A 19036-nucleotide genomic window follows, 5' to 3' on the forward strand; every position below is an offset into this window, starting at 1 on the left:
TGTGTGGCGTCATGCCACACTGCACGACGCCATGCCTTGAGGCAACACGAAACCTGCCCCATAGAACTCAAGGACCACTGACATTCAAAAGAACACAGGCAGGCTACCGTTCTTGCGCCGAAAGATAACAATGATGTGTATGGTGCGCTGTGTCTGCCTTCTGAAAGTCGCTATTGTAAATTACAAATAAAACTACAGCGTCCTAGAAGTTACAGCTTCAGTGACATTGTGAACAAATATTAGGAAGAACTCTCAAGCAATATTTTTTGTAACTTGTTTGGGTATTAACAAGTGTATGTAATGCGGTCCTGTACAAAGGTTTGGGGGCCAGAGACGACATTTTCTTAAGTTTTTACTGGTTGCCCAGATAATCTCGTTTGAGTGCCCGGATAACGGCTCTGGCTTTTGGTTCAAGGGCCCATGAAGGTCGCCGGCAACGAGAGCTAAATGCATTTCATGCCTAAAACCAACAATAGGACGGGACGCCACTTGCAACTAACTTTGTTCTCAGAAAAAGTGCGTAATATAAAGCTATGTAGAGCCTGTGCAAAAAAAAAGTTGTGTGCATTGCACCATGCCACATCGGATGATTTTGAGACATGTAATAATTTAGAAAAGAATGAAAGAATTTATATTCAGCCCCGCAAATACCACAATGTATCATTGACACAGATCTCTGCTGCATCATTGCTCTTACTAAGAGTGCTGATACTGAATAACCTTGCCTCACATTTGCAGGAATTACAATGCATAGATGGCTGTGCTGAAAGTTTTTTAGTAGAAATTCATGTTCCCTAGCTCTGTTGTTTATACATAGGCCTGTTTAACCTATGTGAATCCTGTTGCAACTGAGGGGAACTTCCTACACTGCACAGGTAATGTGTGGCCTTGCGTGCCGCTTCCCGCACGAGGAGAGCACTGCCGGTTTTGATACACACATACCGGCCAAATCCTTGGTACAGAGAAAACCAAAGGTATTTTATACCTATAACCCATGTCTTTAAGGTTGTGTGCAACCTTATGCAACTAAGGCACAACTACTGTCCTTTTTCCTTTCAATTTTTTTTTAAGGAAGGCACTTGCGACAACAGAGCTGGGACATCCGGTTGCTGGCTAACCTGAATATCGAAGCTTTCCTGCACCCTGTGATGGCAAGATTTTACCAGAGCCACCGCCAGACACATGGATGCCACACACCCACTGAAATTTGCAGTGGGAAGCATTGAACGGTAAAAGCTCCTTTCGCAACAAAGGACAGTAAGTGTGAACTGACTTCGAACAATTTTTTAAGTAACTTTCTCATAAATACGAGTGGGAATTGCATTAATTGAATAAAATGTATTATCGGCCTTTGCTATCTCATGAGAATGTCAGATTAATGTATGAAAAACAGCACAATACGTTACGAGGCAAACATCTAATGCTGGCAAGATGTTGCAATTTTTAATTATAATTTTGGAACTTTGAATACGGCACATTTCCGCCTGCCTTAGACTTACCTACAGCCACATTTACGTGATTGTGGCTAACAAAAATTACACCCCTCGGTCCTTCTCCTTCTCATTCATGACAAATACATCTTTGACAGTGTGCTTTATTGGGTTTTACGATTGTGTTTCTTTGTACGACGAGGTCACCACGGTGGCACCATTCTTCCCAAATCAACACAGGTCACATGACATGGCCAAAGGTCAGCATGGTCAGCAACTGGGCCCATCAGGTGGTAGCAGCAGCATTTCCCGATAGCATGGCCGCAGTGACTCCCAACTAAAACGGCTGCGATCCAGCTGCGCAAGAATAACTCCATCTGTATGTGGAAGGCCAAGACAGGGAATGCCAAACAGAGGGCACAAGTTCATCAGTGGGCAATTGCCATAATGCTCAAAATGTGCTGATTATTCAATGAACCACCAACGAAATATTTGAAGTATACCAACCATCCACTATACTTTGATTAGGCTTTTTGCATAACAACCTGTCACATACTAACCAGCAATGTGCACAGCATCTGGTTTATGCTGAGCCTTCTGCGGCACTCCGGCTGCCTTGTTGCTATGACACCCAATAATCACTTACATCTTATAAAAGCCTCGATGAAATTTCTTCCACTTTACAATAGGCAGCGCATCAGCAATCACTTGCACACCGTGCAGGTGAAAAATTGTTGCTCCTTTTATGTGGTGCACCCATTGCTAGAGCCTAGTCTGTTGTACACTTGTTTCTTTGTGCAAGTATTAACTCAGGACCATGCCTTGAAACCAGTGATATAATGTCTATATGGTTGCAATGCTAAGGTGGTTCACAGAGGCACTGGCACAACATGAACATGGAGTTTGTGCACTAGGTGTTTATTTATTCACTTATGCTTATCATACATAATGAAATGTATGAGGGGAGTTTGGATGAAGCGGTGAACGAAGCTGGGCTGGCGTCCTCGGCATTATTCCTGTTGTAAATACACACGAGCTATCGTCCCTATATACATATACATATATATATATATATATATATATATATATATATATATATATATAGGGGTTTTCTTCAAAGTTCAGCACCCAGGACCCGACGTAACATACACAGGAAAGAGACGACGAACTTTTTGGGAGACTTCTTTTACTTAACGTTTTCGGCTGATGGACAAGCCTTCGTCAGAGTACAGTAACGCATGGACAACACATACACAGCTTTAAAGGCACCGTATCACGAGCAGAGGGCGCGCTATCTACACTGACTAGACCATACACTGCGCATCATAAATCATTATCATTGCGCATTATAAATGATTGTCCATGACACGCATTTTGGAATATACAAAAAATGAAATGCAGATGTGTTCACGATACAATACATACAAACATGACTCTCAAGTAAGTGCCAGCGGTTACAATGGTTATGTGCAGTGAAAACAAAATGACTTACACATGCAGATACAAAGGCGTGATGTTTGGCACATGGCATCTCTAAGTGCAACCTCGAATTATCTAAAAAAGTAATATGTTAAGCGTACAACTTCGAGCCACAGCGACATACGTCAAAAAAGCCACATGTAAAATAAGAGACAGAAAAAAGCGCTGAAATCATGTCTGTACACTGTGTGGGAAGTGTATATTTGTGCTCAATCTAAAGTTAGACAGGTTAGTTTTCCTTTGTTTTCATTTATTCCAGACGAGACAGTGTTAAATTTGTGAATCAGGTAAGATTCGCGAAGCTCGCGGTCATGGTTGGTGCGGAATCCAGATTCGAGTATTGTTACTTTGAGATTATTAAATGAGTGGCCCGGCATGTTAACATGTTTCGAGAGTGGTAGATTTGGTTGGGATTTGGCATGTGACCTGTGGTTGTTAAAGCGGATCCTGAAAGGTGTTTCAGTCTGGCCTATGTATTGCATGTGGCAAGTGCCGCACTCGAGCAAGTACACTACGTTATATGAATCACAGTTGAAACTGCCTTTAATAGTGAACATGAATTGGCTGGCTGTGCTGGTGGCAGTTAATGTAGGCGTTATATGAGCGCAGACTTTGCAACGTGGTTTATTGCAGCGGCTGCAACCGGTCGGGTTAGAAGTGGCGATTTTTGAAGACGTTAGTATGTCACCTATGTTTTTCGAACGTCTATACACGACACGAGGTGGCTCAGGAAAAATGGCTTTTAACCTGTCGCTTTGGGTAAGAATGTTATAGTGTTTGCGGAGTATGCCTGAGACCTTAGGGTTAGATGCGGAATGTGTGAGTATCAAATTAGTCGACTGGGAGCCACTGGGCTTGTTCCTGCCTTTAAGAAAATCCATCCGGTCATATCCTGCCGCTCGGTGTATCGCGTCATCGATCATCTTCTCTGGATATTTACGGTTGAGAAGTTTCTTTTTGAGTTCCTGGCAACAAGAATTAAAATCGCCTTCTTCGGAACATATGCGCTTAAAGCGCTGTGCCTGGCTATATGGAATCGCAGTCTTACAATGACGCACGTGGCTGCTTTCAAAATGAAGAAATTGATGATTATCAGTTGGCTTTTTGTAGAGTTTTGTGATTAGGCGTCCATCGGCAATGGTAATCGTCACGTCAAGGAAGTCTACAGATGACGGTGAGTAATGATGTGTGAATTTGATAGCGGGGTGTGCCTGGTTGAATTCCGCAATGAAGTTTAGGAGTTCCGGTTCGCTATGCGTCCAAATACAAAATATATCGTCGATGTAGCGCTTAAAGTAGATCGGTTTTAGTCGTACACTATTAAGGAACGCGTCTTCAAGCACTCCCATAAAAACGTTCGCATAGTTGGGGCCTATTTTAGTTCCCATCGATGTCCCACTAATTTGTACGTAATGAGAATCATTAAATTCGAAGTTGTTAAACTCGAGAACTAACTTAAGCAGAACCTCGAGGGTTGAGCTATCAATCGGGCTATTACATTGGAGGTGTTCATAGGATTTCAAGACAGCTTGAATGCCATCCCTATGGGGAATATTCGTGTAGAGGGAAGTGACATCCATCGTTACCAGAAGCGAGCCTTCGGGAACGGTTAGATCTATTATGTCATTAAGAAAAGCATTAGTATCCTTAATGAAAGAAGAAAATGTGGCTGGAATAAATTTGATTAGACTGTCGACGTAACGAGAGATGTATTCTGTGACTGTTCTGATGCCGGATACAATGGGACGGCCAGGATTACCTGGTTTGTGTATCTTGGGCAGCAGGTAAAAGCGCCCAGCTATTGGACTAAGTGGGATCAAGGAGCGTGCTGTTTTATCGTCGATCTTCTGCTTCTTCACCAATGCTTTTATAGTCTCCTTAATGATGGAAAGAAATTGGTCGGTAGGATCACAGGGAAGTTCTTTATAAAATGTACCGTCAGATAACTGTCTTACGACTTCTTTGTTGTAATTTTCTTTTGTCATTATCACGACCGAGCCACCCTTGTCTGCCGGTTTAATAACAATATCATCGCGCGTGCTTAGGCTTCTAAGAGCATCGGATTCGCTAGTGGAAAGATTTCTCTGTAATGGGGCGCGTGTCTTGTAGGTGTCGAGCACGTCGCGAGAAACAGCTTTGATATATAGGTCTAGGAATTTGTCCCGTTGTGAGGCAGGCGTCCAGTGTCCAGTGTGTCGCCTATTCCAAAATGCGTGTCATGGACAATCATTTATAATGCGCAATGATAATGATTTATGATGCGCAGTGTATGGTCTATTCAGTGTAGATAGCGCGCCCTCTGCTCGTGATACGGTGCCTTTAAAGCTGTGTATGTGTTGTCCATGCGTTACTGTACTCTGACGAAGGCTGGTCCACCAGCCGAAAACGTTAAGTAAAAGAAGTCTCCCAAAAAGTTCGTCGTCTCTTTCCTGCGTGTATATACATATATATATATATATATATATATATATATATATATATATATATATATGGTGGTTTTCTAGCCGCACTGAATTTTTAAAAATTGCATGTGGCAAATAGTACAATTCTAACCATTAATCTAAATTACTCAATGAGATGGCCATTACTTCTACAAGAAATTGAAATGCTTAGCTGAATAATTAACATAATTTCACTAATTATCTTTCTAGCTAATTACCTCCCAGCAGATATTTCAATCTACAAATTGAGCTAGTGAGCTTCCAAGGTATATATAACAAATTCTGAGGATGGCACCGGCTTCGAGATATGCGCCGTCAAAGTTAGGGTAAAAAACACGGTTGTTCCACTTACTTTTGTATTAAAATGCTGATTTATGCACTGAAGCACAAAAGTGACTGGAAAAACAATACATATCGTGGGACACATTGAAAAATAGTATCTCGAAACTTCTAGAATGCTGAGAATTCGTTCCAAGTGGACATGCCCCATGAACTCACCAGCTACAATTTGCAGATTGAAGTATGTACAGTAACGTAATTATTACAATGTTAATTGGTGTAATTACATTAAATATTACACTAAGCAATTTCATTTTTAAACAGGTATGGCCATCTCACCAAGTAATTTAGATCAAGGAATAGAATTGTGCTGACTGACGCGGGCAATATTTAAAAATTTTCTGCAGCTAAGAAAAGCACCCTTATACATTTAACAGATAATAAAAGAACATATATACAAAGATGCAACTAAAAAGTATGTCATGGCACAGTAATGAGCCTGAAGCCACATATGAAAGTGTGCATGATACATGGAACATATGCCTTAAAGACATGGTGCAAGTTATCATTTTGTGTGAAAATTTAATGTAAGAATTTGACAGTGTCTTGATCTAAAACTACTGAAGGTACACTGACACATTTGGCCAAACTGCTCAGTCATAAAAGATGCTTCAATTATTTCTCCCTTCTTTCCGTCCTTTTCACCATCAGCTAACTCATTTGTCCTGCCAAACAGGGGGCAACGCTGGCATTTTCACAAGCTAAATTGGTCAATCTTGCTAACAGTATTCTCATGCTGTCCGAGTCTTATTTTAGGTGTAAATACTAAGATATTCTCCATTAACTCTTATCCCCAATTCTTCCCTATCCAGGTCTCTGAATACCTCCTGCAAACGCACTGTGAATAGCATTGGAGATATCGTATCTCCCTGGACCGTATGCTCACTGACCTGGACAGGCAAAGCAGAAGGGTGGGTCTAAAAATTAATCTGCAGAAAACTAAAGCAATGTTTAACAGTCTCGTAAAAGAACGGTAGTTTACGATACGTAGCGAGGCACTGGAAGTGGTAAGGGAATACATCTGCATAGGGCAGGTAGTGACCACACATCCAGATCATGAACAGCAGGTTGCCATTATCCCGCAAGAGAAAAGTGTATAACAGCTGCGTCTTACTAGTACTCACCTACGGGCCAGAAACCTTGAGGCTTACGAAAAGCGTTCTACTTAAATTAAGGACGACGCAACGAGCTATGGAAAAAGAATGATGGGTGTAACATTAAGGGATAAGAAAAGAGCAGATTGGGTGAGGGAACAAACGCGAGTTAATGACATCTTATTTGAAATCAAGAAAAAGAAATGGGAATGCGCAGGGCATGCAGTGAGGAGAGAAGATAACCGATGGTCATTAAGGGTTACAGACTGAATTCCAAGAGAAGGGAAGCGTAGCAGGGGGCGGCAGAAAGTTAGGTGGACGGATGAGATTAAGAAGTTTGCAGGGACAACATGGCCACAATTAGTACATGACCGGGGTAGTTGGAGAGATATGGGAGAGGCCTTTGCCCTGCAGTGGGCGTAACCAGGCTGATGATGATGATAACAAGCTGACAACCTATGATTTTGATGATGATATGCGATGTTTAATGGCACAAGGGCAAGGTGTGGCCAAAGAGCGCTATGCAAGTGGTTATGAGTATTTAATGGAACAATGAAGTGGAAAGTATTGACGGTATACGGCTGTATATGGGCCTGAAGGTATATTCACTATGCAGTGTGTAAAACATAAATGCATTATCATTAACATCTATTCCATGCAAGCTGCTGGAGCACATTTTATATTCGCAGATCGCATCACACCTCGACAATAACTCTTTCTTCTATGAAAAACAGCACGGTTTTAGATCAGGCCATTCATGCGAGTCCCAGCTTTTCGAATTCACCACAGACCTTCACTTAAACTTAGATTCTTCTTTTCAAACTGACGTCATTTACCTAGACTTCTCCAAAGCCTTCGATCGCGTTCCACATCGGCGTTTAATGGCAAAACTGTCCTGCCTCCACGTTGACCCTTTAATCTTGTCATGGATTGACTGCTTTCTCCGCGAACGCTCACAATATACAGTAATAGGGAACCACAGATCGCAAAATACTACAGTCATCTCTGGTGTCCCCCAGGGATCAGTGCTGGGACCACTCCTTTTTCTGATATTTATAAATGATCTTCCTAATGCCATATCATCTTGTATCCGCCTCTTCGCAGACGATTGTGTCCTTTACCGCCGCATATCTACTCCCGATGATCAGGCTCTGCTTCAACGCGACTTAAATCTCATAGAAACCTGGTGTGCGACATGGCTTATGCAACTGAACATTTCCAAATGTAAGTTCATGCATGTATCAAGAAAGCGAAATAACCTCAGCTATCCGTATTCATTAAATTCTACACCACTCTCTGAAACAGAATCATACAGGTATCTTGGAATCATCGTGAACAACAAACTAACATGGTCTGAGCACATTGCAAAACTTTGTACAGATGCTTCTAAGTTGCTTGGGTTTATCAGACGATCCCTCGCTTTTTCACCCCGTTCTGTCCGTCAACTCGCCTACGTAACATTCATCCGTTCGAAACTCGAATATGCCTCGGCGATCTGGAATCCCCATCAGAACTATCTAATCGATCAGCTTGAAGCCATCCAAAATCGCGCGGCCCGTTTTATCACATCGCAGTATGACAGACGACACAGTATAACTCTTATCAAGGCATCCCTTTATCTTCAACCCCTGGCACTTCGGCGTAAAATTTCACAGCTTTGCCTATTTCACAAATTATACTATACCTTCCCGCAGCTAAGAAATTCTGTATTACACCCGCCGCTTCGCACCTCACGCCGTCTTTTCAACTCCTTAAGTTTGCAGCGCATACATGGCTCCACAAACTCATTTAATAAATCTTTTTTACCTAGCTCCATTACATTGTGGAATGACTTACCCGATTCCATAGTTACTGAAATAGAACCTAATAAATTCAGGCACTTATTAACAGCACATTTCAAGAGCTGAGCTATTTTGCCGTGTTTTTGAATGCGTATGCGTGTTTTGTGTGGTTTCCAAGTTGTTCTTGAGCCGCTGTGTCTATCTTAGTGTTGATGCTTCTAATGATGTTAATGTTGAACATGAATCCTGAACTTTGTGTTGCTTTTTGTTGTTACCGACCATTGTATATGTAACGACTGCTCCCCCCCCCTTATGTAATGCCCTAAGCCAAGGGCCTTTAAGGGTAAATAAATGATGATGATGATGATAAACGTTTTTGTGCACAGGAAGTTATACAATAAAATCTCCTTATGACGAAGGGGGAGCCAGACTGATACCTGTGCCACACGGGCACAGAAAATGACATTAACGTGCTAATGCCTTAAACTTTAATGCCATTTGCGGGATGCCACACGCACATGCTTAGTGGCATTAAAGCTTAACGCCATTCGCGACGTAGTGTGTTCTCGTAACTGACTTGCCCATCAAATGTGTACTCTCTTTCTCAATCTCTCCACATTCTGACAAGACTAAAGGAATCCTTAGTGAAGAGCAATTAATATATTCTTCCCTTTCTTTTAAAGAGAGCTCTTTTTTTCGCGATGTAGTGCTTTCTTACAATTATTACAACTCACTCGGCCGTTTATTGCGTACTCTTGTTTTTAATGTCCCCGCCATGGCTGTGGTGACCACATTCTGACGATACTAAGCAAACTTGTAGATAAAAACAACTAATATGTTCTTCGCTTTCTTCAAAAGGAGCTCTTCATTTTTGCAGAGATCAGCAGGTGATCCTGTCGCTACATACGGCTACAGCACTAATCATGAGCGCGTTAGCCAAAAGAAGCTGTTCGATTGCATGGTTGGGACTCCTTGCCTTGTTGGCCTCATACTGAAGCCTTCGAATTTCTCAACGATCTTTGGCTCGAAGAAACGCATACGCCACAACAAACTGCAGCACATGGTAAAATTCTTCAGGATGGCTGCTTGAAAGATTTGAAACTGTGAGCATCATTTTTCCAATTTTAATGCTTTGGCTACGCCACGGATTGGCCATCGAGCTAACTTCGGCTTCAAGCAGTTTACGGCTCTGTGCAACAATGACATTCCTGAAGTAAACTACATAAATTATGCCTATAGGCATATTTTATGTTTAATGTTATATGTTATATGTTGTTATATGTTATGGTATATGTTATATGTTTTATGTTTAAAGCTATGTTATATTAATGTTTCTCACGCCGTTCCTTAAAATTTGCTCCCTAGATAACTGTTTTTATTGTATTATGACTGGCAAGCAAACTTAACCATTTCACTGCAGCTATCACCATCGCAATGTTTAATGTCATTAAGTATGCACGTGTAGCAGCAACCAAAATATAATGGCTTTTAAGAAACTTAAGGCTAAACTCAACACTTTTAATGGCATTAACCTCACCCATGTGGCACAGGTACAGTCGAACCCAACAATATCGAACCCGTTTACATCGAATTATTCTATATATCGAATGATTTCTGGACACGGTATAGTTACGATGAGTATACATAGCAAAAGTTACGCTTACATCGAACAAAAATAGCAACGACTCCCGATATATCGAACATCGAGCGGCGGTAAAGTGCCCCCAGAAGTTGGCTTTCCCTCGCGGTGGCAGGGAAAACCCAGCGACGCGGCTCCATCCAATCGCTCTCCCTACCGTGACCGTGCTGTCTCAGACGAGCCGTCGACACCCTCCTGCAAAAAATTATCCTGGCCCGCCTGCAGCACTCGCTCAGACAGCCAATCCGAGGCTCTTGTGCCCTCGTCGTCCAAGATGGCGGCAGTTCGAGTTGTCTCGCTGTTTTTCTGGCTCATTGTTTGTGCGCCTTGTGGGCCTTCTCCAGCAGTGTTGCCGTGATGAAGCGGCTGAATTCGCCTTTCGTCGTAAAGCTCAAAATCACAAATCGGGTCAAACGCGGTGAGAAGTCGGATGTCCCCGCAGCGTGAATGATTCCAAGGAGCACTCCCAGCACGACCTTGAAGAATAAGAGGGAGATCGTCGCCGCCAACTATCATCACCGCGTCTACGCGAACTGCGTTTACGTCGGACTACGTGACCCGCTTCCCCGCTATAAAAGGCCAGACCACACCGAGCTTCATTAGTGAGCATGGCAGCAGCCTCAGCGACATGGTAAGGAATCGCTTCTGTTTCGTACTGCAGGTTGTGGCAGTTCTGCTGCAAACCGAGCCATCATCATGCAGCTGTTTCCCTGCTGCACCACGCAACAATGAAATCCTGGGGGCTTATCCGATGTCATCGACACGTGCCGGTGACATTTGCCTCGTGGAAGATTCGTCGCCGCCAATTATCACCACCGCGTCTATGCGAACTGCGTTTATGTCGGACCACATGACCCGCTTCCCCGCTATAAAAGGCCAGACCACACTGACCTTCACCAGTGGGCATGGCAGCAGCCTCAGTGGCAACATGCTAAGGAATCCCTTCTGTTTCGTTCTGCAGGTTATTCAGTACTTACCTACTAAATGCTATCGAAACGATAATCGCTTCTTAGTGCTGCTGCCCTGCCCGCTATCTTTTTTAAATGTTTTCAGTTATGTCATTTCTATGCCAAGTGACTTGCTGGTTGGTGCTGATATAGAGGCAAATCCGGGTCCTACAGAAAAATAAATGCTTTCTGAATTACTCATCGGCCCGGGGAAATTAACCACATTTGTGGAAGCTTTGCAGAGTTCTCAAAACGACATTGAGAAGAACATTTCAGCACTGACCAAACGCATAGAAGGTTTTTAAAAACAGCTGGCTGGTTTGAACGCACTGAACAACCGTGCGAAAACAATGGAGGACACTGTTGCGATAGTTGATAAACAGTTATCTGTTTATCGATGCGATATGAGAGACGAACGTGGCGGAGGTGTTCTGATTGCTGTGAACCAACAATTGCCGTGCACACGAATTAACATTGACAGCCACTTGGAAACACTCTGGTTAAAATGTCAATGTTCCCCACAAACAGTACTGCTAGGCGTTATCAACCCCCTCACCATCAACCGGACTTTTCTAATCTATTAAATAACATATTAAATGAAATTACTTCAAAGCATCCCAATACTATTATTCTCCTTTTTTGGAGACATTAATTTTCCCAAACTTAACTGGCACAATGGCACTGCTTTACTAACAAATCAAACTGAAGCAAGCGACTTTATAGAAGTGTGTTTAAATTACAATTTAACGTAGCTAGTACTGGAGCCAAACCGTGTGTCGGGGACATCTGCCAATATTAACGCGATAGCGTTAAGGAGCTCGTGTCGCAGAAAAGCCGGTGTCGTCGGCGTCGGTGTCGGTGTCCGCGGCGTTGGCCGTGAGCGATAAATCACGGCAGGCACTCCATAAATATTTTAGATCTTATACTAACCAGTTATCCTGAAAGCTTAACATCCCTTACATATCTTCGTGAGATTAGTGATCACAAAATTATTCATGCTGCCTTCACTTTCGCTCCCCCACCCCGCGACATGCACGAGAAGACAACTTGCTTATATGACAAAGGTAACTATGAGGCTATAAATACTGAATTAAATGCATTCTTTTCTACCTTTGCAGATGAACTTAACAGCCATTCGATTTATGATAACTGGCTGTTGTTTAAAAACAAACTGTGTGAACTAAAGAACCAATTTATTCCCAGGATAACCATTCGATCGAATTGACAAAAACCATGGTTTACGAGATCCTTAAAACGACTATAAAATAAAAAAGCGCCTTTATCGTCACGCTAAAGTTAAGGCAAGCTCAGTTACGTGGGAGAAATATTACGCCGCTGAAGCTGCGTACTTAATCGGAATTCGCGATGACAAGCAGGCCTTTTTCACTATGACCTGCCAAAAATTTTACTTACTAATCCAAGAAAATTCTGGCAGGTGATAAACCCCACAGAAGCGCATATCAATAATCTTACTAACGAGCTGGGTGAATCGGTGACAGACTTAACCTGCGCCAATATGTTCAACAACGCATTTTCTTCAGTCTTCACTAATTAAATGGACACACTTCCTCCCCCGCCAACCACAAATATACAATGCAACATGTGAACCATCACATTCAAAGTACGCAGGCTCTTATCTGTGATAGAAAATAATAAGTTGTCTTCATCATCTGGCATCGATGACATTAACTCTAAACTACTAAAAAACACGAAACACATTTCTGCAGAGTTTCTCTATTTATTATTTTCACAGTCACTTTTCACAGGCACCATGCCAGACGAGTGGAAGATGGGGAAGGTTACTCCAGTCTACAAATCAGGCAACAAAAATTCTCCCCTAAATTATCGCCCCATCTCATTGACAAGTGTTCCCTGCAAGATCATGGAGCATTTAATCTACTCTCATATTATGAACTTTCTAGACGCTAACAACTTCTTTCATCCTTCACAGCACGGGTTCCGCAGGGGGCGTTCTTGCGAGACCCAGCTCGCACTATTTTTTCATGACGTTCATGCTAATCTTGACCGTAACATACAAACAGAGGCCATATTTTTGGATTACGCGAAAGCGTTTGACAAAATAGCTCATCAACGCCTATTACTAAAACTTTCTCGTTTGAATTTGCATCCTCATATACTAAAATGGCTTGAGCAATTTTTAACTAACCGCTCACAGTATGTCTCACTTAATAACCACGATTCAAACATTACACTCGTCACATCAGGCGTACCACAGGGGTCCGTCCTTAGCCCCCTTCTTAATTTTCATTAACGACTTACCCTTGCATGTGTCCTGCCATATCCGTATGTTTGCTGATGACTGCGTTATTTACCGCGCAGTCAATACCATCACTGGCCAAATAACTCTTCAATCTGACCTTAACCGCGTACATGAATGGTGTGATGTTTGGCTGATGACACTCAACTCTAATAAATGCAAACTTGTCTCATTTACCCGTCGTCATGATCTTCACTTTTCTTATCGGATTGGTGACGTCACTGTGGAATCAGTGGAATCCTACAAATACCTAGGTATCACCTTGACTAATGATCTAACCTGGAATGCGCATATTACTAATGTTATTTCATCGGCTAACAAAACATTAGGATTTTTAAGATGTCACCTTCGCCTCGCTCTATTGCATATAAAACTGTTAGCCTATAGATCATTGGTAAGAACGAAACTTGAATACGCATCTGCCATCTGGGGTCCGCATCAAGCATATCTCGCCAGTGCCCCCGAGGCAGTTCAAAACCGCGCCACCAGGTATATTCATTCCACATACTCTTACAACGTCAGCAAATCATATTTAAAAAAAGAATCTTCCTTGTCGCTTCTATCCCTTCGTCGCCGCATTGCCACCCTTTCCCTCTTCCACAGGTTCTACTATTCGACGCTTAATCGACCACCATACATTGTTTCTCCACCGTGTCGGTCACGACGCCATCCCCAGCAGGTAGCACAACCACAATCACGCACAAATACATTTTCAGCCTCATTTTTCTACCGAACATCTAAAGACTGGAATGGCCTTCCTCATCAAATCGCTGCCATCACCTGCTCTTCACAATTTGGTCAAGATGTAACAACTTTTTATCTACAGAATTGAATGCATTATGACACTTGTTTGCATATGTTGTATTCCCACCCCTTATGTAATACCCCTACTACGGAGTCTTTAAGGAAATGAAATCAAATGAAATCTGCTCTCATTTAAAAAGTCGATGACTTAGAAAATAGGAGTCGCAGAAACAATTTAATTATATACGGGCTAACTGATGCTGACGAAGAGACAGCAGCTGAGCTTGAAAGTAAGGTAGTCACTGAGGTCTTTCAGGCCAAATTAGGATTAACTGTCGCTGACGTTGAGAGGTGTCATAGAATTGGTCGCAAATTTAAAGATAAGAAGCACCCTCTGATACTGAAATTTTTATAGACTACCGAGAAAAGGCATCAGCATTGAAATCCGCGCACAAGCTAAAGGGTTCCGAAATATCAATCTCTGAAGACTTTTCCACCAGAACACGAGAAACACGAAAGCACCTGTGGAAGGGTGCCGTGCAAGAAAAGGCTAATGGAGCCAAGGTTAACTACAGGTTTTCCCGCTCAATTTAATCCAAGCGCCAGTCAATTTATTCCGAGCGCCAGTTAAGTTAATCCAAGCGCAAGTCAATTTAATCCAAGTGCCAGTGATTTTCATCCGAGCGCCACTCAATTTAATCCAAGCACCACCCAATTTAATCCAAACGACTGCCGAAATAATCCAAACGCCAGTGAATTTAATCCAGGCATGACGGAATTCAAGAATCTTTGAATTTCCAAGACTTCTGAAAATTTGCGAACATATGAGTTAATACCTTGAAAATGAAAGAGCGAAGTAAGAGACCAGTAGCTATCCTGCCACGTGACTAACGACAACATTTGAAAGTTTTATTTTCTACTTCATTATGAGAGCTACATAGCACATGACAATTCTCGAAATAGATTGAGAGGTAACGTCAGCATGAGTACGTTGAGCTAATGATACACATGCGATTTGGTCGTGGCTATCAAATGAAACAATAACGAGTGATTCGGTGATAATCACTAGGCCCTTGCCGGAAGGCTTCTGTTCCTAGCAAATACGATTCACTATTCTACTGCGATATCCGAAGCCTCTAATCGAACACCTTGTCATCGATACCACTAAGACACTCATGAATAACATTTATTTGCATAATACACCTAACTGACATGGTCGAGTCACTACTGAGCACAAGTGAAATATAATGCGCAGTTCAGGGTTCTCAGTGTTTTGCACAACAGAACTTTATATATATCCAATGAAATGCGATGAAACTAGTGACTCGCTATGCCTACCATAAACTCGTATGCTTAAGTCACTGGTGAATACTATTCACCTATTTTACTATCACTGAGGCAGCTCTCACTCGTTGATGCCGTCAGTAGTATCAATCAAGCTGTAGCGAGATGAGCACTTTGTGTTACCACTGTTAACTGATACCGCCGAGTGTTTAGTGATCACTAGTGATGCGCTCACTGCGATGTTCTCCAGTTTTCATGCAGAATAGCATCATAGATATAAAATGAAATGTCATTCAGACGGCAATTCAATAACTATTATTTATTATCTATCGGAGATACTACGCTAATCACTAGTGATGAAGAATAACTTTGTGTAATGTGATGGTCACAGCGATCGTTCATGCACGGCGTCAATGGCATAAATGAAAGTATCAACAAATGAGAGTTTAATCAGTCAACATTGCTAACTGACATCTTAGAGCCATTAACGATCACTAGCGATAAGCTCTGTTCGGTTTTGTACTTTTATATAGCATAGCGTCATGCATGTCAAGTAAAAGCTTTTTTAAACAATTATCTAATTATGATCATTTACTATCAGTAAGCATTAGTTCTGCTACCATTGCTACCTGATAGTGAAGCGTGATTAGTGATCAGTAGTGACAAGCTCAGTTCCTTGTTTTCGTACTTGTTCCAGCATAAAGTCACGAGTATCAAATTAAAATTGAGTCAAATGGCAATTCAAGTTTAGTAACTAGGGGGCGCAAAGCATTTGTCACTCATCTTTTTTTATTCACATACCGTACGGGCCATTTAAGGCATTACATAGGGGGTTAAAAAACCCAATAGAATTATCATAATGAATAACGCAGTGAAATATGAGAAAGACATAAACAAACATGCGCTCAGGAAAACAGGGAACATATCTGGATAAGTGTTTGAGAACACGCACACACGTGGACCACAATGCTCAAGACAATGTAAAAAAGAATACACTTCTGCTAATAATCTATTAAGGACCAGCACAGAGTAAGCACTTCAGTTTGTTCACAAATGCGTCGTAATTATTTTCGGAAACTATTTCTGAAGTTAGTTTATTCCAATGATAAATGGCAAGGAACGATGGCGAATGACGCATAAGTATGGTGTGAGATATCTTGGGTTGCACTTTGAGGCAGTGGTCTAATCGGGGGAAAATGCGATGTGCTGGTTTGATACGAGATTCTGTGACCGGTGAAGGATTGTGATATAGCTTGTGAAAGTGACATAGCAGGGTGACAAGTCTTCGCTTTTCAAGTGAGCTTAAATTTAGAGATGATTTAATATCTGTGATGCTGGAGTAGCGAGCGTATTTCCTTGTGATAAACCTAGAAGCCTTATTTTGAAGTGATTCCAGTTTATCGGCAGATAAGCTTGATGCGGGTTCCAGATGAAGCCGGCATATTCTAGCTGTGTTCTGACAAAAAGTTGTGTATGCTGAGTTTGGTCGCCTGATTTGCAATGATACCGAGTCACTTTGGTATGGCAGCGGCAGCTACCAATTGTGCACGTAGTCACTCCCTGATGCTCTTTATATTTTTGAATTATTGCTGGTTTATGGAAACCTTACTGAATTGCAGCGCGTACAAGTAAAAGCTATAACGGTAAAAAATTACTGATATTTACTATTAGCTCAAACTTCTCAGTTCATTATTTCCATAACTTAATCACCTTTTGAGCAACCATTCATATTATGTCCATGAAGCTGTGCTTTGTGAGTTGTCGAGAACATTAAACTGAACATTCATTGTCTCTACTCACCACCGGTAATTCGATCAGATCAGCCATCTCAGTGGAAGTAAATAAGGAAACACATTCATACCTGTAGCAAAATGAATGAATGGTGGCTGCTACTCTCATACCAAACAAAGTTATTCGTGATTACTAGTGACTGATTCTTAACAGCTCCAGGTTATTAATCTTGAATCAGCGTTCGAATTACGTATCACTTCACATGCGCAATGCTATGCTACATAAAAATACAAGAACGCCGAACAGAGCTTATCGCTAGTGATCATTAATGGCTCTGTGATGTCAATTAACAATGTTGACTGATTAAAACTCTCATTTATTGACACTTTTATACCATTTACGCCGTGCATGAATGATCACTGTGACTATCACATTACACAAAGTTATTCTCCATCACTAGTGATTAGCGTAGCATATATAGCCTATAGTTAATAAATAATAGTTATTGAATTGCCGTCTGAATGACATTTTATTTTATATCTATGACGCTATTCTCCATGAAAACTGGAGAACATCGCAGTGAGCGCATCACTAGTGATCACTAAAAACTCGGCGGTATCACTTAACAGTGGTAACACAAAAGTGCTCATCTTGCTACAGCTTGATTGATACTACTGACGGCATCAACGAGTGAGAGCTGCCTCAGTGATAGTAAAATAGGTGAATAGTATTCACCAGTGACTTAAGCATACGAGTTTACGGTAGGCATAGTGAGTCACTCGTTTCACCGCATTTCATTGGATATATATGAAGTTCCGTTGTGCAAAACACTGAGAACCCTGAACTGCGCATTATATTTCACTTGTGCTCAGTAGTGACTCGACCATATCAGTTAGGTGTATTATGCAGATAAATGTTATTCATGAGTGTCTCAGTGATATCGATGACAAGGTGTTCGATTAGAGGCTTCGGATATCGCAGTAGAATAGTGAATCGTATTTGCTAGGGACAGAAGCCTCCCGGCAAGGGCCTAGTGATTATCACCGAATCACTCGTTATTGTTTCATTTGATAGCCACGACCAAATCGCATGTGTATCATTAGCTCAACGTATTCATGCTGACGTTATTTCTCAATCTATTTCGAGAATTGTCATCTGCTATGTCGCTCTCCTAATGAAGTTGAAAATAAAACTTTCAAAAGTTGTTAGTCACGGGGCAGGATAGCTACTGTTCTCTTACCCCGCTCTTTCATTTTCAAGGTATTAACTCATATGTTTGCAAATTTTCAGAAGTCTTGAAATTCAAAGATTCTTGAATTCCTTTATGCCTGGATTAAATTCACTGGAGTTTTGATTGTTTCGGCTGGCGTTTGGATTAAATTGGGTGGTGCTTGGATTAAATTGAGTGGCGCTCGGATTAAAATCACTGGCACCTGGATTAAATTGACTGGCGCTTGGATTAAATTGACTGGTGCTCGGATTAAATTTACTGGCGCTTGGATTAAATTGAGCGATAAAACCTGTAGTGTACAATAAATTGTCCGTTGACAATGTAATGTACAGTTGGGATGTAGTTAAAGGTGCCCGTTATAAGGTGAGCAATAAAAATAAATGACAGCACAAGCCCATTCCTAAATCACTAAAAATCTTGTTACGGTGAAGGGAACGAAGAAGTTGAATTGGACTAGACGAAGACGAAGTCTGGCAGTTGCCTGAACGCCATATGCGCCAATTGTAAATATACATTATACACTCGTGGGCCTGCTTTCTTCCTGCAACACTTTGGTGGAAGGTGCGGGGTACAATCACGGAACTTCGCAGCGGACGTCATCTACCTGCCGCCACAATG

The 19036-nt window shown here is 41.7% G+C and overlaps 1 protein-coding gene across 6 annotated transcripts in view; it reads right to left on the minus strand.

The window, feature by feature from the left end:
• Window positions 1–1578: 1578 nt before the first annotated feature.
• The window catches only part of LOC142573299 (tRNA-queuosine alpha-mannosyltransferase), a 308316-nt gene continuing 290858 nt past the window's right edge, over window positions 1579–19036 (minus strand). For 3 of the 6 annotated variants that reach the window (XM_075682952.1, XM_075682953.1, XM_075682950.1), the window contains one exon: window positions 1579–1787. In XM_075682952.1, the coding sequence (XP_075539067.1) occupies window positions 1634–1787 (154 nt within the window). In that variant the 3' untranslated portion in view covers window positions 1579–1633. Of the gene's footprint in view, window positions 1808–19036 lie in introns of all 6 variants that reach the window. The other 3 variants (XM_075682956.1, XM_075682951.1, XM_075682949.1) reach the window with 1 other exon arrangement.

The sequence above is a fragment of the Dermacentor variabilis genome, chromosome 2 (genome assembly GCF_050947875.1).
Source record: "Dermacentor variabilis isolate Ectoservices chromosome 2, ASM5094787v1, whole genome shotgun sequence".
NCBI classification, from domain to species: Eukaryota; Metazoa; Arthropoda; class Arachnida; order Ixodida; family Ixodidae; genus Dermacentor; species Dermacentor variabilis.